At 41.3% G+C, this 24951-nt stretch overlaps 1 protein-coding gene across 1 annotated transcript in view; it reads right to left on the bottom strand.

Annotated features, from left to right (window-relative positions):
* Nucleotides 1-1286: 1286 nt before the first annotated feature.
* Nucleotides 1287-24951, bottom strand: part of LOC104958176 (hepatocyte growth factor receptor-like) — a 30113-nt gene continuing 6448 nt past the window's right edge. The window contains exons 3-4 of the mRNA XM_010785897.1: nucleotides 1897-2100; nucleotides 1287-1316 (exon numbers count right to left, since the gene is read on the bottom strand). Of these exons, the coding sequence (XP_010784199.1) occupies nucleotides 1287-1316; nucleotides 1897-2100 (234 nt within the window). The remainder of the gene's footprint in view (nucleotides 1317-1896; nucleotides 2101-24951) is intronic.

The following is a 24951-nucleotide window of genomic DNA, read 5'->3' as shown; positions in this document are numbered from 1 at the left end:
GTTCACACTCATATATAGTCATATTAAGTTAGGTGCCAAAATGCTTTGTTTCACCCCACATGGATAGCACTCCCAAATAAAACAATGCAAGTAACATTCAAGAGGCCAAATCCACATTTCAACTGCAGGTGCACCGGCACTAAAAGCCTATCTATTAATACATATTCTCACTTAACGCAGTTGTGGTGATTTGCATAGACGTTAAGCTATTTTTAATAGTTTTAAAGAGAAGGTTCAGAAAATAAGTTATTCCAAAAATCTAAGTCAAGTACATTTTTTATAAAGGTGTTCTGAGAAACGTTCATATTTCAAGCCGATGTTGCCTATTTTTAACTTTTCAAATGCAGAAAAATGCTTACTTGAGAGAGAAATCTCTGCTTACAAGGACAGCATGAGAAGCTTCCCTGACAGTCTCCAGAAAGTTTTTAAAAGCTGCTATTATTGTCAGCGCTGCATTCAATAACAACTTGGATTCCATGCTGTTATTCAAACGATCTTCACAAAAAGCACTTTTAGCAAGAGAGAAGAACAATTGAAGAAGTGAAAGAGATTTTGCTTGGTATTTATTATACAGTAAGAGAATGGTCTGCAAGCTGATTTTTGTGGAGGTAAATGTGATAAAAGTGGTGTTTTTGTGAGGAATTTACAAGAAAATGTGCTCAAAGAGGAACTTCATTATTGGTCCACATGATTTAAACTAAAAAAGTAAAGTGTAAAAAGTTAAACCAGGTTCATAGATTTCTGTTTCAGCAAGCCAGACAAATCCTATATGCAAAAAAGTGCAAAAATGTGAATACTCGTCACTTTCCAGCCCTAATCATCCCATGGCTTAAAAGCAGTCCCATGACCTAAACCCCATGCAGCAGTATTGACAGGTCATGTATGACACATTGAAAGCAGCTGACAAGCGACCAGGAGGGCGTAATCCACTGTTGGTTTGTACAACGATCGGCCAAATGCAGTGTTTGCTCAGATGGCAGACTGGAACAAGCGTTTTTTTTTCGGAGGCTCACTGAGCACAGGTCAAAGGTAAAACAATTGTGTAAACAGAAAGGTCCTGGTGCTCGGTCATAGATTCCCTCAACCTGCCTGAAGCGGAGGCACCTGAATGTGTGTGTGAGGGTGCGTTCTCTGCAAACATGCCAACATCCTGCCCAATTTACATGAGGAATAAGAGAGGGGAAACCACAGTGCCTCAGGCTGTCTGTTTACGCCTAACTGCTAGTATTTCCCACGTAAATTGGGTTCCTGCCAGAACTCAAAAGTCAATAAAAGACAGATCATTGTCACCTGCCGACGTCATCAGCCTCGTACATCTTAAACAATGTATATAAGTTTAAAAACAGGGGTTTCCAAACTGTTTTCACCGAGGGCCACATACAGAGAAATATACGAAGGGCTGGGGCCACTCACTAGAGGTCTATCGCCTCATACGTTCAGTTATAGGTTAGCAAAATCAATCAAATGTAGGTAAAGTATGTGAGTGTTGGCAGCTCATCCCTTAAAGCAGAAGCCTCACATTGATTATAATAAGGAGAAATAGGAAGGGTCTATTTCAAGCTTGTAAATAAGTCATCGGGCTTTTTTCTTATCAACTCATATGTTAGAAAATGTTTCCAACTTTAATCGACTGAATGAATTTGTAAAGTGGTTTTATTAACACATGAATACTACGGTGTAATATATGTGTACAGATATATTTCAGAAGTGTAATATAAGACAAGCACAAGTTTCATTTGTGTGCCGTGTAACATTATACTTTTTTAATTAGCTGATAGCCGATTCAAAATGGTCCCCGGGCCGTCTGTTTTAAAAAGTGTTTGAAATGCATGCTCTCATCATAGAAAAACGTCCCTGCACATCAAATCAAGCGCTCCCATAACAAACTCTTCTCACCTGAATGTGGCGTCCATCGGAGGTGCCCAAATACACCACAGCTCGGCCATGGACTATTACCACGGTGATGGATGTAACCAAGGTGTTGGTCAACTCTTTCTGCCAGTACTCCAGCCTCTGGACGAACTGGGTCACCTGCAGGCGGTACTTGCTCTCTTTCCCTTCGTTGATTCCCTCATGTGGGTCGCAGTCGTCTGATGAACTCTGCAGAGGATACAATAAAAGGCATCAGGTAAAGATTGGAGGTCAACCCTTTGAGAAACTCTATGAATCAAGCTATGATAATAATGTATTAACAATGTCTCTGACACCAAACAATATCTATAGAATAGGGTTCCCCTTCAATTGGAGACACAAGGTCCCACGATTGAATAATGTAACACTGAAGCACCTGTCGATCCTAAAATGTCAATCCTGGATCAGCTGTAATGTTCTGTTGAGACCAAAAGGTTTTTTTTTATTTATTCTGAGATTAACGTCAGAATTCAGAGAAAAAGTCAGAATTTAAAGTCAGAAATTTGAGGGGAAAAAAGCAGATTTCTAAGAAAAAACGGCAGAATTCTGCTAAAAACTAAGTATTTTCTAACTGTATTCTCTTTGTTTGATTTCAGAACTCAAAATAACATTAACTTTTGTTAAGAGCTCAATGAAATGTTCAGATGTGGCCCTCATCCTCCTGGTATATACCGTATATACGCATGACAGTGGAAATAGTGCTTCTTATTGTACATGATATCAATATATCTTTGTGGTCTCATCCTCTTCAGAATAGTGAGCTTGCACGGAAATCTAAAACCTGGAACAAGCAGTAAAGACCGAAACACATTTTCACATAATACACAATTTTCTTGGAATCGTCAGCCAGATTGGATCGGCCCATCCAAACACTGCTCTCCTGCTTGTTATATAACACCATGTTGAACTATCTGCTTTCATATCTGGCCCGACGGGGGAGGGTTAAGAACCAAAACCTCCTAAGCCCCCCTTAGCCACTCTTTCATCAGGCCCTGCTCGTAATGGAGGTCTCGGCGTGGATGTACCCCGAGGGCGAGCATACGCGCTTTGTTGAACAGGAGTTTTTGGGGCGCCAGGATTTCATGGGAAACAGTGAAGAAGACGTTCGTGCTGTTATTCATTCCATCAAAAATGTAGTTGAGATACAGTGCACATTGATTTTTCTGTAAAATAGACGCTCACAATACAGAAATAGCTAATAAACAAATAAAAACAAAAGATATTACATAGCAAGCAGATAGCCACGGGTTGAAGCAGTACAGAAAGTTTTTGTGTAGTTTAGAAAGTGTAAGTGTTGACAGCTGATTCCTAACCAGCCATGTTCAAATGAGTTTTAAATAAACTAAATGTGGCATGTTCTGTAATTGTTGCTCGGATGGAGAAGGAAGACTAACTAAAAATAACTTTTCCTGAGTGGGATCATTCCTCCGCACTTGAGGACCTAAAGTCTCCACGTTTTGCTTTCCAAACGTCGCTGGGTCGTGCAGATTGTTGCGTCTGCAGTCTTTGGAGCATACAGTGGGAGCAGAGACTGTATCCAGAGTCTGAGTCAGGGCCTCTTCTCGACCCCCCCTCTCCCCCCTCTGCCTTTTCACTTGCTTCGGCCCTTTTGGTGTTTAGTCATGGCCTCCTGTCCCAGCCTCAGGTTTCATTAATTATTAATGACCCACAGGGTGGCTCTTAAAGGTCCTTGACCCGACTGCCTGACCAGCCCCAGCTTTCGGTTGTTTTCTCAGCTTCAGTGGATGATGACCTCTCCACTGAAGGACGGGGGAGGGGGAGGGAGTACAGGTACAAACGTTATGAAGACCTGTGGACGGCTCCTTTCAAAAGTGTCTCTCAGAGCCAACTCCTACATGCCTCACTTTCCCCCAGCTATGGAGAGTAACTTTTTTACTGTAATTAAATTCAAATTTGAGTTGATTTTGTTATGTTACTAAAAGAGGACATACTGTATGTGTATTTAGCGTCTCTACTGGGACATGTCTCCATGCTCTAATGTTCAAAAATGTAGAGCCAAGAGCATTTAGACATACAGATGGAGGGTTCAACAGACGCTTACTGTATATGGGCTAATATTGGGAAGAAGCCCTATTCTGCTCATTTCCAGGTTCTTATTTATATTCAGATGTCTCTACTGGGACATGTCTCCATGCTCTAATGTTCAAAAAGCTCTTTATTTCACCCTCTGTCTGAAACCAGAGCCCAGTCTTCTCTGATTGGTTAGCTGACCGGCTCTGTTGGGATTGGTCAACCGCTTAGAGATGTCCCGCCCCTTAGTATAATATCACGTATAATGTGTTGGAGCGCTAGCCAATAGAAGTGTTACAAAATGATGTCACTATTTTACTGAAATAAACAAAAAGGAGTCTAATGCAGCCCGATTGCTTTTACTTTTTGTACTTTCAAGTATATTTTTATGCCAACACTGGAATTTTACTTAAATAAAATCAGGACTTATACTAACAGAGTATTCTTTACAATTTGGCATCACTACTAAATACTCAAGTCAAAGATGAGTGAGTACTTATTTCACTACTGCTTTCCTCACAGAGATGTTTTTGACTTTAGTTTTGATCGTTTGTTGTGGCTAAAATGTTAAAAACTGATCTAGTTTTAATCTTCTACATGAAGAAATGCCTGGGCCCTTATTTGCGGTTCATTTGCTGCATCATTGGTTTAGTGTTTAAGCTCGCTTTGAAGATGAGTAATACATCAGGTGCTTCTTTCTCAATGACCTTGACATCGCCAATATGAAGGGAAGAGACAGCTAACTGCAAACCTTGTTTAAATCAAAAGTCCTGAAGGTCAGTCAGAGCCAACGCTGGACTCAAACTCATTGGAAATGTGGAGAAAATTGAAAGCTGGCTGAACGGTTGGATGTTTTTATGCCAAGCTCACAGCTGTGAGGCGGTGCAGCCAGCTGATCTGCACTGACTTACTGCACATTAAAGAGAGTGATAAGAAGTGACAGTTAAATTCAAGTTGGATGAAGTTAAGGCCACGTAGGAAAAGATGATGTTTGATGGGCTCGATGATGGCCTCTGATGTGAATCTGTGTCCAGCGTTCTTCTCAAAACTTCAACAGATGGACACGTCACCGCTACGGACATTTCACCACGTGGCTCGAGAAACAGACCCTGGACGGATTATTTTCAGAGCAAACAAACTGGGATGTTTGTTGAAGCGGAGCAGGGCGATGGGAGGGAGAACGTGGAAGAAAAAAAAGGTCTTAGAGGCATTCCTCTGCCCCGGCTAAAGGTATTCCCGAGGATCAAGGCAATGAAATTGGACAGTGGAAAGGCTGTTTTGACAGGCTCTGTTTGAAGCTCCGCTGCAGTTATCCGTGGCTGCTTTTGGCTCGGAGAGAGAGGACGACACACTGACCCTGGCAGAGAGGGCAACAGGTTCTCCAACAAAAGTAAAGTCTTACAAAAGGGACAAGAAACTTGAATTTATATATTGTTAGTGGCCAGACAGTAAAACATATTTTGACAATAAGATTTCAGGAGAAATACAAAAATGACTATTGAAAAAAGCAAGGAACACATATTCTCCATTATTGATCGTTTTTTTCGAACATTGCAGCAGCTTCTAAACCAGAGTAAGGACTAAAACAACTCAACATTTTGGGGCGGTAGGGGTACAAATTGTATTAAAAAAGACTTATCTACTTTGTAGGTTAAGTTAAATCATGATTCTATTTATTAAATATTCATAACTTTGTCCTTTTCGACCCTCCCTTATGGTTACGAAGAGACTGAAACAAAGTCACTTGTGGCCTTATTGAAAAGATACAGGAGAAGAACAGTCAATCACTGAGTAAACAAAACCCCCAGTTCTGTCTTTTAAAACTGATTTCATTGAAGTTTAAAGCCCATGTTTCAACTTTCTTGCCTTCATCTTTTGGGAGATTTACGATGCTGGCAGGTGTTGCTGATGTTCTACATCGTTCGGGCCGTTCTGTGACCGTGTTTTCCAGCCGTAGAACAGACACCGTGGGGCAGAAACGTGAAATATTGTACACCTTTTGCCCCATACTTAACCAGCAGCCATTGTCCCCCAAACAACGGCGTGGCGATTGGGTTTCCGAGTCGTGGGGCTCCTAAACCCCGCGGCACTGCTCAGGAAAAGTCAAGAAGAGGGGGTGAAAGGTGATCTGCATGCTCTAATGTCGTGTTCATACTCTCACTGTGGCCCCCGGGGTCCTGTGTGAATAGACACACTAATGCCTGAATCATGAACCGGGGACTGGGTTACCAAGAGAGAAGGTTTTGCATACAAACACTGTCCCTGCGGTGCAAAAATAGGGTAATGGCGCTCTTGCTAATGTACAAAAATACTCAGCGTGTTGTGGAGGCTTAGCCAGAGTTAGCATGCTTGCACACATGCACGAAGTCTGTCTGGTGGCTGGACGCTCAGCTGGCCCTCTCTGTGGAATAACAGACCTTTGACCCCCGCATTGCACCAGCAATTGTGTGCGGTCCAGACAGCAGGGAGAGGTTTGGATGTCGTCGGGGTGTGTGGAAATGACATTTCTCAGAGAAAGTGAAATGCAAAGGCATGTGGAGCGCACAAATAGCTCTGTGTGTGTGTGTGTATTGTTGTGGACACACATTACATTACCCCACCTGGACATATAGGGTGCACGTTACTCTGCAACCTGACTCTCAGTGAATGTAATAACCGTGAAGTGTGTGTGTTTAAGTACGCAGGTGGCTTCTTGTACCGAGTGCATGGAGCCATGTGTTAATGTGTGTGTGTGTGTGTGTGTGTGTGTGTGTGTGTGTGTGTGTGTGTGTGTGTGTGTGTGTGTGTGTTGCTGTAGGGGACTGTCAGGGTGTTAGGGACCCCGACGCCAGGCAAGGTCGACAGCTTCGTTTGTGACTCGTAAACAAGTCCAAGAGGAAACCGGGGGGAACAATATGTGGAGTTTATAAAACTGAAATAAGAAACATAAAATACCGAAACTGACTGAAAGGAAAACATTTGACTAAAAGAGGGACATATTTGTATTAAATAACATCTGGACGTTGATGTTTGAAGACCCCGTAGGGAGGCAGTTCTGATAATATTTTTGATTCCATGTTTTGACCGCTTAAAAAAAAAAAAAAAAAGATCTGAAGAAGAAAACCAGAGCTGTTTTTTCAAGTTTATAGTTTGGGACACTAAACCATTTTACTTACGTTAGAGATGGGTATCAATAATTGGTTGTCTGGTTTCTTAGAATAGCATGGCCCGCTGACTCTCCATTCATCTTATCAATACTTGCTGACAGTGGCATGACTTTGTGTTTCATGTTTTAGTTTTTTTGGGGGCAACAACCAAAAGAAATAAATAACAGTAGATGACAACAGGGCAAGTTTTAACAATGGCAATATGACAATTTCGTCCAAAGGGGAAATATAACACAATTCTCCAAAGCATTTGTCAACAACAGCCCTTAAAGTGCAGGAATGTCATTCTTTATGTCGATACTTTATCTGCATTATTAATTGTTCTACTACGCAAAGAGCAAGAGCCCTCACACACCACCGACAGAAGGATATTATGTTCTTGTTGTGCACAGATACTGAAAAACAAAATGTTGCTTCAGGAGAAAAATGTCTGTCTCTCCCCCTTTCCTCCCAAGTTCCATTTTGCCCACATACTCCCCTTCAATTCTTCTCTTGACTAACCACCTTCCTCTCTTTTTTCTACTTCCTTTACCTCCCTCCCCACACAGTCTTTTCTTACAGTTAAAGAATCTATTTGTGTGTGTGTCCTCCAGGCTTCTCCCACACAGGAACAATGCAGCTTCCAGCCTCTTGGTGCTACTAAATCTCTCTCCCTTGGATGTAACCTGGCTGTTTGAATGATGATCCTGCTTCCTATAGCTCCTCTGTCTCCAACAAGAGACTACCATAACATTTCTGACACCATAAGGGACTGCTGAGTTTGATGATCGGGGGCCAAAAGACACTATTCATGCCCTGTCTGGGAACTTCTACTTAACAGCACATTTATTTTAAATGAGCTTTCCAGAGTTGTCCACATGCTCGGTCAGACTGACACAGTAGCTAACGTTACAGTTTGCAGATCAAAGCAAATTATAAAAAGGTCAACTCCTTCATTCTTTCCAGCATTCGCAGATAGGGATGAGATATTAAAAACTGTTCACATACTAAACGTATTGAATAAGACACATTTTCCGTGGTGTTTTCATAACAGATGGGTCGTTTTTCCTGCCGATGATTGATATAAGGTTCGACCATGCAGCTCTCATCCTAGGTGTTTCATAAAAGCCCCTGACATATGAGATACGTTACACCATATAAACCCGGGCTTGTCATGCTCGGCTTGCATTTTCCGCATGAGACGTTCCCACCGGACTCGCACGTTTCTCCCTGACTTTTATTTGTTGAAATACTGAGGTCACATCGATTGACGTGACATCTGCTGCGAGGATGCTGTGGAGGGGACCCTCGTGATGCTCATTACAGGCGGTTTGTATTGTAAGTGAGACAGGATAGTAAGCTTATCTGCTATTGCATTTATATAAAGGTGACCCAAAGGACCAATTGAATTCTTTGTGTGTTCATCATCAGACATTATATGTGGTCTAGCTTGCAACCAATACATTATTATCTCCTGCTGAGAAAGATACATGGACAAAGAGTCAGCACTAACTCCCACTGTACAAAAGTGTAGCCAAAGAATCCCAGATAAAGGAGCTGCCATCTTGAGATGTTTGCATCTTTTGTGATGTGTTTCAATTTGGATACTACACTGTTGTGCACTGTGAACAGTATGGGAATTTTCAACCATGTAGCGTTGTGTGAAATTGAACACTGCAGCTGTGCCCTCACAAAAAGGGACAATCGCCATTGTTAGCTAGCTTGCTAAGGATAACGCTAACCAGCTAGCTAACAGCAGCGTTATCGTTCGCAGTAGCAGATGATTACAGACTAGAGATGTCCCGATCCGATCACGTGATCGGGGATCGGAGCCGATCACGTGATTTTCAAAAGATCGGAATCGGGAGAAAAAAATCGGGGATCGGGATTTTTTTTCAATTTTTTTTTTTTTTATAAATACTTTTCTTTTTTTTTTTATACAATGTTACAAAACAAAAATGACCATGTTCAAGTCTTAAAGTCAACCTGAGGCCTTAGTTTTGGTTTCAAATTACACAACATCATGTATGTGTTGCTTCTTTGGGGCTTGTTTTCATAGACCTGGTTGCTTATTTCTCTCAAATCTGGCAACAGAGTGGGCTGCAGTGTCTAATTGTAGCAGTAAGCTAACGAGTACTGATAAGCTTTATTTTGTTTTGATCCAATGCTGCACAACTGAACTGATCCAATGCTGCTGTGAAAGAAAGAAGCTATATCCATGTTGGATAGAATATCCAATTTAAATAAAAAAATAACCTTAAGGGACAACTTGAATGCTTTTTTGCTTTTTTTTCTCTTAATGCATTGCATAAAGATCAGATCGGGAAAAATCGATATCGGAAAATTGTCTAAATCAAATGATCGGAATCGGATCGGGAGCAAAAAAAGGTGATCGGGACATCCCTATTACAGACCCGTCAATTAACCCCTTAAAATTAGCAGTTGCTTATTTTTTACACCAGTAAAGTGATGTAAGTATTGCATATAGAACAAAACCCACATGTTTAACTGTTATTTGTATTTTACTGTGTTTACCAGAGCAACAGTAATCTCAGCTGCTTTTGCTACGTAGCCAAGATAGCAAACTGTGAGTGTGTCAAGTGTGTCAAAGTCAACTTTTTGAAAGTGATCAGTGCACCATCCAGGTACTTGTAGTGCATGTTGCTACACTTTGCAATGGGACGGACTAATGCCCTCAAAATAGCACATTTAAATACCCAATTTCAGACACAGGAAGAGTCTGCATATTACTGATTGCGAGTGGAGCAAAACGTTGAAAATAAGCTCCAGAACGCGGTCTACCAAAATGATATATATTTATTAACATGTGATGGTATTCAGCTTTATCAGCACATTTAAATACCCAATTTCAGAAACAGGAAGAGCCTGCACATTACTGATTGGGGAGTGGAGCCTTGTAATCAATGTCCCGGCTTGCCAACCACCCGAGCAAAAGGTTGCAAATAATCTCCAGAACGTGATCTAACTTTCACAAATGATTAGTTAACATGTCACAGTACTTAGTTTTATCAGCACATTAGACGGTATGCCCATGCAGGAGCCTATTTCCACCTCTTGCGCTACTCATTTCTCTCCTATGCACCTGTATCATTGCCAGTAGGTGCATTACCTCGAGTACACACTGCATAATGGATGATTATGAATGTGAACACCCCCCAAAAGTCCATCCTACTCAATGAGTTATGACACTGGATCATTCTCAGGGTGCAAATGAGTGCCACGTCTTGCTTTGCTTTTCCAGCCTGCACATTATTCACTCAGGACATTATTTAGAAGAATGAATGTCTTTCTGAGGTCTGATCAATCTCCAATCTGGCAGCGGAGAGGAGCCATCAGTCGTATTTACTGAAGCCGCTGCTTTTTCTACATGTGCTCTTAATTATAGAAACACATGGATGTAAAGAAACAGGCGGTGATTTAGTGTTGAGGCTGCTTCGGAGACTTAGCAGCAATCATCAACATGCATGACTGTATTAGCATTCGCGTAGCCCTCTCCCATTGATTACTTCAGTCAGGGGGGGGGGTTTAAAAGTACAGCTGTTCCTGCGTTTATAGCCAAAACAGCTTCACTGAATATGTCAAAAATAATGTTCCCTTTATACCAAGGAGGTCTACATCGACTCGAAGCATGGGTATGCACATAAGTTATACATCTTTCCAAACATAATCAGCTAACACAGTTTTTTTCCCCCACAGAATCCCGGCTTTCTAGCAGTCTGGGAGAATCCAATCCACCCACCGGTGCAGACACTTGGCAGCATCTTCACAGTAAGAAGTCTCCCTGCACAGCGAAGATTTGACTGTGTGCAGAAATAGCCAAAAACAGCTCCTCAGGCCTTTTCACTACCATTTAAAGCAGGCTGCCTTCATGACTATAAGTGGCTCTCGCTGCTTCCCATTTATTTTCCAGTTCTGACGGGCAATTTTCTTTCTCGGAGACAGATTGAACTGCGGGTGCCTTGCTCATACATGAGGTAAGGCAGGGAAAACGGCAGCTGGCGAGCCAAAGCCCAACAGCAGCCGTTAAAGAAGAGCCAGATAACCTCAGGTTGTAAACAGCACTTGCTTGCACTTCTGCAGAAAGGCAGCTTATCAAGCGAGGGTCAACATAAGGCCTCCTGTTCTAGGTAAGATGAGATAACTGGCCGTGTTTTAGCAGATCTTAGATCAGAGACAGAGGAAGAAAAGAAAACAGAGGGCTGGCGACAACACAAGATCCGTGGAAGAAAATGTTCCTCACAGAAAATGTGCTTTTTATTGCTTTGTCCTTTTTCTCCAAGTGACACATAAAAGCAAACTTAGTATTCCAGCAGGTTTACCAAAAGAGCTAAATATACGGTATATCATTGAAATCCTGTGGACACACAAACAGCCAAAACCTCATCAAAAACACTTCAGTAAACAGACAGGGTTTTTTATAGAAGCGGATCTTTATGAAGTCACCATAAAACATTTCACTGCATGTCGTGACAGCTTGCAGGTGGCGGCCATTTGAGTCTCCACTCGCTGCATGACGAGGCAAACAAAGTCTTTCCTCAGGGAGCCGATCATGAATGCATCATTGTGCTACTTTTTAACACTTGTAAAACTCCTGGAAGTTGGCATCTGGTTTTTTGCAGCTCAGCTCAACCTCCTTCTCACACACTTTACGCATTATATCAAAAGATCTTCAGGGACCGGGCTCTGAATAATTTCGCTGCATCTGCTCGCTCTCGCTTATGGAGCCATCAGGCCTGCAGCCAGAGTGCAATGCTCAGTGGAGCAACTTAGTAAACTCTCTTCATGATGAGGGCTTGGTGCCATGTTTTACTTTGAGAAACATGCAGGCTTGAGGTGTGTGCGTGTGCGTGTGCGTGTGCGTGTGTGGCAACCCAACGTTAACAATGGATTCTAGACTATAGGCTACTGGTCCTCATTCTTCCCAGGAAAAGAATAAAAACAACAATTGAAAACTTGCAGAAGATTTTGTCTAAGCTTAAAACTAAAAATAGTCAACAGTTGTTTTACTCTCAAGACGTTCAGTTTACTACCAAGCAATCTCAGAGCTCTCAAGTCTCACGCATTTGGCGTGAGACACACGCATTTCACTCCATTCACACGCTCACACGCCACACCTTGTATTTCTCACGCCGAGATTTCTTTCCAGGGTACCGCCCACCAAGTTGCGCCGCAATTTTGTAAACAAACAAGGCTTGCTTGAGACGCGTGCACTCCACTAGCACCCCCCCGTCCCCCGTCCACATTCGCGGTACAGAGGGCTTCATGGTAACTTTGAGGGGAGCCAGAAGTTGGAGTACCAAACACCGCTGCCAAAATCTCACTCTGAACTCTGTTCAAAACTTGAGAGCCCTGCAATCTGCTGAGGCGTTTTAGCGTAAAAAAAACAACAACCATTCAGAACAGAGAGGAGAACTATGAACCACTTCTTCCCATTTTTAACAACTTAAACCAAAATACGCCAGATACAGTAGCTACCATCTAGTACACTGTCATGTTATGCAGTGTCTACACTTGTGTCGTGTGTGAATTATGACCGTGTAGTGTTGTGTCGAATAGCAAACGGCTGCTGTGGCCTCAATGGAAGTAACTATAGCCGCTGCTAGCTTGATAGCTTGATAGCTAGCTAGTAGTGTAATTGTTTGGGGTAGGAAGATTTGGGAAATTCTTTCATCACAGAAGCGGAAGTGTGTTCGGACATTAAAATACAATACTTAAAAAAGTGGACAAAATTATTAACAAATAAAATTAAAATGGAAAAAATGATATCAAATATAAACAAAACAATATAAAATATTCTGGATAATTTAAATAAAAAGTCAAAAATGCTACAGGATGTCATTACAGACTGATCAAATAACTGATTCCCCTAAAACTAAAATGAGTCAACAGATGTTTTAGGAAACCACTTTTAAATTCACTCAGGGCATTACCTAACAAAGAAATCTGCTTAGTCTTTCAACCGTAAAACACACCATTCAGTTCCCAGAAAATCCACTCATCCCTCTCAGGTGTGAGCTTGCCTTCCTCCTGCATCATGATTCAAGCCAGGATCACCAACGGTGAGGAGGATAAGATCAAAGCCTGCAGAGTATATCTGTGTCCCAGGGATCGACCCGATAGCTCCTCTGTTTGTGAGGCATTGTTTTGGTGGTAAAAGCCCTTCAACTATGCGGACAGAGAGCTGGGTTTCTTCTCTCTTTGCCCCCCATTACTTAAGTACACATGCAGGCACAATCCTCTGCTAGCATTGTGTGGGGATTACTGGGTGAAAAGAATGGGTTGGGGGTGGGATAAGCCCTCAACTGGGGTGAGACCTTTTCTGTTGTGCACTTTCATTTGGTTAGGAACATGTGGAGTAGGCTACTTTATTAGTTATCTGTGCATTCAGGAAGCATGGTGAAATGGTTGATAGAGGGCTTTTGTAAATTGTCCACATCAGAAGAGACTGAAAGTGTCAAATCAGAAGCAAATTCTCACGAACATCTGTAGTTTATTTATTAGTCCAGGTTTTGAGGTATCTGAGAGTTCATTTAGGATCTAAAGGACGAACCGGCCAATGGTTTCTTTTTGTGGTGTTGACCAGGTCTTCAACCAGACTACAAACGAAAAAATTCAAACTTCCAAGCAATGTCTGATTGTTTGAAGCAGAGTTGCATAGTGTTGATATTTTTTCTTTAAAGAAGAATTCATAAATATATCAGAATATGGTAAACAAAAAAACATCATCACACAAAAGAGACTTAACATATCCAATAATCAAGATGTTCTGACTAACTTCTAAAAAGGTAACGAGACGTGCCGATAGCTTTGGTTTTATCTGCACAACGTTTAACATATCCGTCTTCTTCTGGTTCTACAGGATGAACCGGACAAACGTTTCTGCCAATGCTTCTTCTTCCAAATCATGATTTTAAGGGTGTCCATTATCGTTTGGCCCGGGGACAACAGCTGGAAATGAGCAATGTTGGCTAAAGCTGCCCCGTTTACAGTTTTTGAGACAGTTGATCAATGGGAATGTCCACGACACTATAAACTAATAAATTAAACCAAACAAACTAAATCAAAAAGGCTGTGTGCATAAACAATGTACTGCAGCTACTTCAACTACAAAGTACTACATCTCAAGGAAAATGGAGATGAGGTAAGATTTCATTTGTGTTTCCCCAGCGTCCCCCCCCCACCCCCACAGGCCTGCAGGGAGCGTTTGCTGCTCGAGCGAACTCTGTGATGGTGAGCGTTTCAAAGGGCCGGACTCAGACCAACAGGGCGAAGCTTGAAGGATCCCGAGCCGAGGAAATGAGAGCGATCCGAGGTCGAAGTGAGGAGATTGCTTTTGGTCCTTCATTTAGAGCGCGGGGGACGACAGATAAGCATCCACACGCCTCATTTCAGGAGAGCGGGATATCACAATGTGGTGAACTAGAAGAGTAGGAGGCATGCTGCTGATTAGGAAATAGCTCGGGGGCTTTGACTCATAAGCTCAGCGGAGCACAGATCCTCCATATTTGACACTAAACAAGTGTATCATGAATGGCCTTGGGCGCTGCTGGCAGTCTCCTCCGTGCTGGTACGGAAAGCATTTAAGAAATCCAATCGGAGATGAGTCTGTCAGCGGGAAAGTATTTCAGCGAAGTATCTCATTTACTCTTGTTTCAAAACTTGACTCTACCACAATGACCATGAAGCCACTTTGTGTAATTGGCTGGAAACAAAGCACGTTGTCCGTCAGCCAACAACAGCACGAAGCCCAAAGCTATGTTGGATTGTTTGCAATAGATTGTAATCTGATTAAATACTTAATATTAAAGAAATCTCCAAGAGGCATAATTCACATTCCCAAATTGTTGTTAAATCAATCAATGGTATAAAACAGTAAATACATCTGGATGATTTGACACATTTGAGAAGGTTAATGACTCGGATATAAGAAGAGAAATGTTTGATTGGATGCAGCCGAGTTGCATCTGACGATATTTGATTTGGCAAATTATAGTTAAAGAAATGAATAAATAAGGAAAATAACATTGAAAAAATTCCCATTGTTGAATTGCTTGTTGTTGCTTGCACTAAAAACTCAATTAACAAAAGTGTAAAAAAGAAAATGCAAAATCGGACTCATTTGAGAGGCTGGAAAAGTGACAGATGAGAAAAAAGGTGTTTATTCAAAGTGGTACTAGAACATCTTATCATCTGTAGACTGAATGTATCTGTATTCGGCTGATGTTGGCTGGTGGTAGTTTCCCACTGTGTACTGGACGGCATCTTGCAGGCACTGGCGGTTTGCACATTTACTACTCTCCTCTTTATCTACGGAACAAAGATAAGATGTGCATTGTGCACACAAGAGCCTGTGCAAAAGACTTTACTCACGCTTGCAGCTTTCCAGCACAACAAGAACCCAAACTCCCGGGATAATCATTAACGCGTGAACTCAAGAATAAACACTGACACTGAGTGGATGTGAAATCATGTGGAAAATCCACCAGAGAAATGCCTGCAGACAAAATCATTTCACACAATACAAGTAGTGTAGAAATAAAGTTGCTGCAATCTTTGAAATATGTTATTCTCTAAGGTGATCATTAGACAAAGAAATCCATAGAAGATTAATGATTCATCGTGGCATAAATCAACATGTGACATGACCCCGTTTAACTTTTAAGGTGAGGTTATTTTTTTAAGTGTAACCATCGTACCATCACATGAGATAAAGGAAATGTTTTTGATCCCTGATGTGCATGTGGGAGCTGACCGAGCTTTCCTCACGCAGATGGACCTGCCCGGACACGGATGCCAGGTGGGGTGTGTGTGTGTGTGTGTGTGTGGGGGGGGGGGCGGCCACACTGCCAGCTTTCTTTGAAAACACGTCACCATACGGCAGTCGGAGTATGTCGGGTCAAACACTGTTTTTCCGGGATAATATGACACTAAACAGTAGCTTGCACCTTCCTTATTCTGTACTCGCTGATGAAGAACATTGTTGCACTGAAGCCGCTAATTACAGTATTTTGTATTCTTCTTAACTTACTTTAAATGTAATATGTTGATTTTCTTTTTAAACACAAAATCTCTTAACTAAATACCCGAAATGTACTCTGACTTTAGGTTTTAGGGCTGCAACGCATATAGTTACATCACTATGTAACACTCGCACTTCTATTGGCTAGCGCTCCAACACATTGTACGTGATAGGCTAAGGGGCGGGACATCTCTAAGCGGTTGACCAATCACAACAGAGCTGGCCAGCTAACCAATCAGAGCAGACTGGGCTCTGGTGTCAGACAGAGGGTGAAAAGAGCTTTCTGAACATTAAAGCATGGAGACATGTCCCAGTAGAGACACTACATACTGATATACACCTGAACATCAGCAGGAGAGGACTCTTTAAAGTAGAGACACTACATATACTGATATACACCTGAACATCAGCAGGAGAGGAATCTTTAAAGTAGAGACACTTCATACTGATATACACCTGAACATCAGCAGGAGAGGACTCTTTAAAGTAGAGACACTACATACTGATATACACCTGAACATCAGCAGAATTGATTACTTGTCAGATCACATTTTCCAATGGACATTTGTGATGAATTGATATTAAAAATAGTTGCACAGGAGTTTTCAGTTGACAGACTAATGGATTCATCGACATTGTTTCAGCTCTAGGATGATACAAAGATGTCCCAAGCAGGTGCGTTAATCAATTAGCAGTTACGTATATGTCAGCCCTTGACATCCAATCTTTGAACATCAACATGTTGTGGTACTCTGCTGTGTTTACCTGTGTGCGCCTGTGCATGTTAAGTCTGTGTGAAAGTGTGTGTCATGATGAGATAGATCCAGGTCGCTCAAAGTCTGCAGACCTTATCTGATTAAAACACACAGTCTTCTTTATACAAACGGAGGCTTGCAGTGAGTAAATACAACGTTAGGACATCGTTGTTTTCTTATTCATGTTGTTTCCCGTTAGTGAGTGCCGGATTAGAGATGGCATGGACAGGCTGGAGCATGCAGGACGCAATCTGGGACATCTGAAGTGCAACAACTCGAAAAGTGCAAAGATACCTCTGTGCTTATTTTATATTTTTGTTTGTGTTTTTGGGCCGTCCTACCTAAGGAAGGATTAGCTTCTTGTGTGGCACGTCACTGACGCCAAATGGTACAGATAATATCCCTTGATGAAATCAGACATAAGGGTGAAACCGTGTGCACCCTTCAACAGAAGAGACTATAGAATTCAAAATGTTGTTTGTCATTTTCTCTGATCTACAGTCCTCACGACAACCACTTTAACACTTCGGAGAATTGGTCCAAAGTGTGACCAAGAATGTAACTCTCATAATAACGTTTTCTCCCTTAAACCTCTGAGCTCCAGTTGGACCGTTACTCTGAAAAAACGAGGAGGAGGCCTGCAATCTCTTGCGAGGCAGTTGAAGTAAACCCTCTTGCCCAATTTCTACACATTTGTTGGGGTATTTACTTTTAATATCAGATAATCTAATCATGTTTCTCCATACTGCAAATCTAATATTGCTACTTTTGTCTACTCTGTGCATGCAGGACATATTGTCTTCATGTACCGTAAGGGAAATGGAAAAAAAAACAGTAGATTTTAAATGCATTTTCTGGCTGACAATGTTTACATACTGTATTTTCTTCACGTGAGCTCCAACTGTCAAGATGTCAAATATTTAAAAAGGTCAAACGGCTACTCCAACATAAACGTTATAATGAAAGGATTTCACTTTAGATTAATTTAAATAACGTCATTGTCCGTGCACACAATACAACAACATGCACTTCACACCGATCCAGACTGAGATAAAAAAAAATCACATTAAGTTCATGAGGTAACAGATTATTTGCAGCATCCTTGCAAAAGACTCCACGTTATTACTTCTTAATGATGGTAGTGTTGATGTAATGTGTCCCAGCTCCTGTAAAGCCACTGATCTGCACATCTGCTTCATACAGAGGGAGAGTTCACGCGAACAAATACCAGTTTAATGATGGCATGAGCAGGCTGGGGCATGTGGGGCGAAACAGCGTGACGTCCACAGCAGGAGCCATTGAATCAGCATTACAGAGGTATTAAGTCTCTCTGTTGTCAGCCTGCTGCAGGGCTCGTCTCCACTGGAAAACTACAGCGAACGCATGAAATATCAGAAGCACTTAGACGGTGATGTGATAGGTCTTACCGAATCCGTTTTGGTTTCAAGAGGATATACCAAAAAAGCACTAGAAAGACAAGTTAAACTTAACTAGTGTGCATTTAGTTTCGGCGAAAACTAAAAAAAGGTACCATGGGGTCAGATTAGAATTTTCCAAAGGAAGTGAAAGTGAGGTCATAGAAAACTATTTCTGCTAAAAAGTGAGCAATGATTGAGAGTCCGAGCTAAACATGTCAGATGTGTGTATCTCACACTGCCGTAACTTTAATTAATGTACCTACCTTTGGTATTCATGTTTTATTATCTTTGCTTTTAAATGCCATTTCATAATATGTTTCTTAATGCTCTTCATATCTTTCATTGATGGAAAGCATTTTGAATTGCCTTGTATTGAAAGGTGCTGTATCAATATACTTGCCTTGCCTTACAACAGTGCATCTTATCACAGCTCAAACACGCCAAATGTCAAAAGTTTAAAAATAAACTCTTTGGCAACCTTTGGCAGTGTTTAGCGCAGCTGTAAGGCAGATGATGTAAACGCATACTTATCTGATCTAATATGTAACACACTTGATTTGAAAGTTTTACGTAACAGCTCACGGTGAAATAATCAGATAGACTGACAGTTCGGGAAATGTTCCTGTCCTGTGTTTCTTTATCAGTGGTTGATTTTTTCATCTGCTTAACATCTGTACTCCCCCTGTTGAATTCCTTTCATCTGTTACAGTTAATACCTTTGAATTCTTTTGAAAAATGCATGATGAATAATGTTATATCATCCAGTACATTACATGTTACTTGTTAGACACTTTTATCCAAAGCTACTTACATACTCAATACTGTGGACAATCCCCACAGGAGCAATTTGGGGTGAAGTGTCTCAGGGACACAACGACATGCTGACTGCAGTGGGGTTTGAACCCTGATCCCAACACCAACGCACTAGTCCACTGCGCCACACGCCTCCCAGTACGTAAGAGATTAAACGGAAAGACACAAATGCATCTATTTCTGGGGTTGCTTTTAAGTCTTTTAGGCCAGGGATCATTTTGAAGTTCAGAAGATCAGGTTGGAAGTCAAGAGGCAAGAAGGGCTGGACATTATATATGGATATAAAACTGAAATTGTCATACAAGACTAGATATTGTCTCATAATATGGCTTTTGCGCTTCCTGGTTTTAAAAGCTGCACTAATGAAAAGTGATGTCATTTTTGATTATACCCACATACCGAGTGTTAATCAAAAATCTCATTGCGTGCATATTTTGCCTAGTACCCTAAAATATAGTTCAAATATTGATATAGTGGCATTTAGTCCAAACTATTTTAATAAGTCCTGTTCAGGCAGCCTGTGTAGTTAATGAATGAATATTATTCACATTGCCATATCAAGCATATACTGTATATACCATTTGAATAATGTCAAACTCCAAAAATATAAATGTCAACCTAGGGTAAATTGTAAAAAGAAGTTTGAGCAACCTCAGGAAGAGCAACAATGAAAGCCCAATGTGCAACAAACGCACAGGACAGAGAAGCGGTGGCATAATTACAAGATGAAGACACTTAACAACAGCTCAAAGTTAATGCATATTTAATACTCAACTAGGCCTGAAATTAGCGGTGGTTTTTTTACAGATTCTGAACATTAACACCGACTGCAAACACTCTTTGTTGTTAAGTTGCATATGGCTTCAGTGCATTATGTCTTTAAAGTCTTCATTGCACAAGAATAACCTCTGATTATAACCTTTTCATTATGTCACTCTCGTATGTGCAAATATACCCCGAGTATTGGAAGTCACATAAGTGGCTTTGTCTTTCATAATCAGAAATTATTAGGGATTCCTTACCAGAATAACATAAAATCAATGGGCGTCTATGGCTGCTCGTTTAAGGATTGTTCATTAAAACAGGCGGCATAATTAAAATGACTGTCGGTCAAAGGCGACTCCCCGCTGGAATTATATTACACACACTATAATCAATCAGGCCAAAGATTCAATTTAAAAGCAATCAGCATTTGGTGCGTTTTCTCAAATCAATGCTAATCCAATGATAATTCTGACCCGGCAGATCTTTATTTTTAGTCTCAAATGTTCCTTCTCCCTAAATGGGGAATGAGGCCATGCGTGTTGGGGACGCTCCACATCTCTGCACACAACATTAGCCAGCAAAATGGCCGTACTTTAGGAGAAACTGTCAGGCAGCAGCACATCCAGGGGGTCAGATCAATAGTTAAGAGAGTGCTTTTGACTCAAAGAGGCAGGGAGATACTAAAAGGAAAGATTTGGTTACGTTGTTATGCAACAAGGTTACGTTTTGGTATTCCAAATTGGAAAATGATTAGTTTAAAGTATAATACTGGCTCATTAAGTACTCAAAAAAGTGTGAATTTACTGTGGCAATCAAGATTAGTGGTTATCGATTTTTGTTGGCTTTTGTAAATAATAGACTCACTGTCAGTTCAACTGTTTAAAGAGGACATGTTCTGCTTTTTTAAGGTTCATATTTCTATTTAGTGTCTCTAGGGCTTTACCCGAATATTCGTTCGTTGGAGTACTATTCAGGTTTCAATTTCGATTCAAATTGAATTGATTGAAATCTCCAATATCAACATAAGAGCTTGTGCCTCATCAGGGGGTGCTAACATTTAACCATAAACGTTATTGTTTACTTTCTCCGTCTTTATATGTAATATAACTTTTTCTCCGTTAATCTCCGTCACGTTGTTTCCATAGCAACAACAACTTCCTGTCAACAGCACTAACTCTCCTTCAAAATAAAAGCATGTCCATACAAAATAGAAAGCCAAGCCAAATTACACTTAAGACATATACAACTGCCACAAGAGTAACAAACACAATGCAATATCCTTTTCAATTTCAAAGAACACACATTAGGTTACATTAACAAATAACTATAAAACAACGATACTGTAGAATAACGAAATGAATGCCGTGAATACACCGAAATACACGTGTTGAAGCGGTTCGCTGCCGATTAATATGCCCCCCCCCCGCACGGGCCGAATATTCCCTGCTGATTACTACCGAATATCCGAAGCCCGAAAAATTGTATTCGGGACAGCCCTAAGTGTCTCTTATGTGACATTTAAATGCTTTAATGTTCAAAAAGCTCTTTATTTTTCTCATACTGCCTGTGCTGCAGCACCTCTTTTCACCCTCTGTCTGAAACCAGAGCCCAGTCTGCTCTGATTGGTTAGCTGGCCGGCTCTGTTGTGATTGGTCAGGAAACACAGGCATTTTAGCCTTTGCAGACCATTTCGTGCATGTAAATGTAGTGACTGCAGGAAAGGGAAAACCCCAAAATGCACATTAGGGTCCCTTTAAATAGAAACATTATGTAGAAAAGTAGCATATTTCAAAGAATACTACCAAAACACAGTAATCAGCAGTCAAACTCAACATCTTCAGAGCAATTATGTCTTCAGTTTTCAGCTCTTCATGTTAGTGAGAGACAGAAATGTCCCCGTAGAAACAACAGCAGATTTGAGCCATCACCAGACAGCTGAAAACAGAGCCACTCATCATTACAACATTTATCAAATGTTAGTGCTTAAACTGACAACCAGCACTTAAAAACTTCAAACACGCTCTTACACTGAGCCTTTTCGACCTCCTCCAGATCCCTTCTGGAAGTTTTCCACCAAAAATACTCCGTTTAGAGCAACACAAATAACCTCATGTGTGCTCAAGAATGTCTTCCCCGAACATTTTGGCCTTTTATGAATTTATGGTTGTGCTTATCTCATGATAACAGAGAGCCAGCCTACCTGCCATATGCCACTGACTACAAGCCATAAACCTATTAGGCTGTTCTGTGATTAGATAACTCAACAACAAGCTCACAGCACCAGCATCAGACGGGCAGTTGTTCAATTATCTTTTGTCACGGCAGTTACGAGGCAAGAGGATACACGTAAGACTGTCAGCAATAAAAGAGAAGTTGGAAAACGGCTTCCCAGTTTCACAGAGATAAAAGCTCTTTTGGCTGCAGCCGTTCAGATGTTGACCTGCTGCGTGTGTCGGGAGGCTCAAAGTCAAACTATGTCTCAAACAGCAGGTTTCTTTTGTGTCATGCAGAGAAACAAGTCAATGTTCTGTTTTGGTTTTGTCAGCATGTGTTTGAGTTGGAGGTACTAAAAAGGGAAGATTGAGTGAGGACATTATCGCAGCTGCTGAGCTGCATAAGAATGAAGTCAGCATTATTTAAACAAAACATATAACGCTCAGTCAGATTCAGACGCCTCTCCTGGGACATGTCTCCATGCTTTAATGTTCAAAAAGCTCTTTGTTTTTCTCATACTGCCTGTGCTGCAGCACCTCTTTTCACCCTCTGTCTGAAACCAGAGCCCAGTCTGCTCCTATTGGTTAGCTGGCCGGCTCTGTTGTGATTGGTCAACCGCTTATAGATGTCCCGCCCCTTAGCCTATCACGTACAATGTGTTGGAGCACTAGCCAATAGAAGCGCAAGTGTTACATAGTGATGTCATGATGTCACAGAAGTAAACAAAGGAATCCAATGGAGGCGTTTCAGGCAGGGGGGGAGAAACTCCCGTTGAAGGGAACACAGGAAACCTTGACGTGAACCATCTTGTGTTCAAGGTGTTCCAGAGTTAGCAACAGAAGGATCTATGATAATTATACGCCACGGAGATGCTCCTGCAGCCCTCGCCACAGTAATAGCATTCTTCACGTCGACCTAGCAATCAAGTGAGTCAAGAGGAAAGAATTTCTAATAGTGGAACAGCAGACTCTCTCTCCGAGTGATCAAAACAACAGTTCTCATACCGCCAGTCACCGTCAAAGAGGAGGGAGCAGACAATCACTGTTTGGGGTTTCAGGAGGGAAGCTGTTCTCAGCGTTTGTTAAAGCAAGAGTCTTGTTCAATAGTCTGAAGCTGGAGCGGCACGAGGCTTTGAGCTGTTTTAGGGTCAGAATCAGAAACGGGTTGATTACCAGGCTGACACGTACGAGGAATTTGACTTGGTGTTGTGGTGCACACATACAATTAAAACAAGAATGAAAAACACAGATAGAGAACTATAGGTGCTCTTCCCGGGTGAAATAGCTCAATGTACTGTATGTAAACACTGCATTAAACAAGACAAAACAGAGAGCACCAAACCACTGAGGCAGCCATCCGCGGCGCCATCTTGATTTTTCCCTTGCAACAGGGCGGTTTTTGCTTTGATCCCATGCACGGTAGCTCCACACCCTCTGTGAGCAATCAGAATACAGCTGCTTCTGACTTGTGGATGACGTCAGACTAATCTTCTCACATCTGTTCACCAAAGACGCCAGAAGACCTGCCTGAGGGCCGTCAACTGTTTCCAGCTTTTTTTTCCTACATCGTGACAAAAACAATTCCAAAATACGCAGCACACCAGCTGTCACAATGATTTATGTCGAGTTAGAAAAAGGTTTCTTCCAAGTAGGGACGACTGAGGTAGAGTGGTCGTTCAACAGTTCGATAACCAGCCCTGCAGGCTCTCAGGGGCTCAATGTGGACTTTACACGTCAAAGTGTGCTTGGGAAAGATATCAAACCCCAAATGTGTTGGTGTGCCATTATATAGCATACTGTATATGCTAGAGATGTCCCGATCCGATCACGTGATTTTCAAAAGATCGGAATCGGGAGAAAAAAAAATCGGGGATCGGGATTTTTTTTTTTTTTTTTACTTTTTTTTTTTAATTAATTGTTACAAAACAAAAATGACCATGTTCAAGTCTTAAAGTCATCCTGAGGCCTAAGATTTGGTTTCAAATGACACAACATCATGTATGTGCTGCTTCTTTGGGGCTTGTTTTCATAGACCTGGTTGCTTATTTCTCTCAAATCTGGCAACAGAGTGGGCGCAGTGTCTAATTGTAGCAGTAAGCTAACGAGTACTGATAAGCTTTATTTTGTTTTGATCCAATGCTGCACAACTGAACTGATCCAATGCTGCTGTGAAAGAAAGAAGCTATATCCATGTTGGATAGAATATCCAATTTAAATAAAAAAATAACCTTAAGGGACAACTTGAATGCTTTTTTTCTTTTTTTCTCTCTTAATGCATTGCATAAAGATCGGATCGGGAAAAATCGGTATCGGCTAATTGTCAAAATCAAATGATCGGAATCGGATCGGGAGCAAAAACAGGTGATCGGGACATCCCTAGTATATGCCATGGTATAATGTCAAACTCCCAAAAAATAAACATAAACCTACGGTGTACTAAAAAGCTTGAGCAGCCTCAGAAGGAGCAACAATGTCGGAGGTGTTTGAATGTCTGAATAATGACTATTTATGTTTAACAGCTTTAAGAGGGGTTGAAAAGCCCATCACCAGTTGTGTCCTTTCGTAAATAGACCCTCTAATGTACCACAGATACAACAAGAAGCCATTTCAAGATCTGATGCCTCAAAAAGTCGATCATATAAAGGTCAATCTGGATCGTCACCAATCAAAACATCCACCCGGATGAAAAGTCTCCTCGGTGTTACTGATGCAACTTAAAAATAGTAATACATTTATTTTGTGATTTTACAGGTGCTCAAAGTGGCCTTACAGACGGAGTGAAAAGGACAACCAATACATATAGCAAAAGTCACATTAAAATCGAGCAATAAAACAACCATCACACATTGTAGTTTGAAGAGGTGAGCTTTTGTACGTGTT

Source organism: Notothenia coriiceps, unplaced genomic scaffold, assembly GCF_000735185.1.
Source record: "Notothenia coriiceps isolate Sejong01 unplaced genomic scaffold, NC01 NC01_scaffold00028427, whole genome shotgun sequence".
Lineage (NCBI taxonomy): Eukaryota > Metazoa > Chordata > Actinopteri > Perciformes > Nototheniidae > Notothenia > Notothenia coriiceps.
Note: the sequence above shows the minus strand (reverse complement) of the source record. Positions and strands in the feature narration are given on the sequence as shown.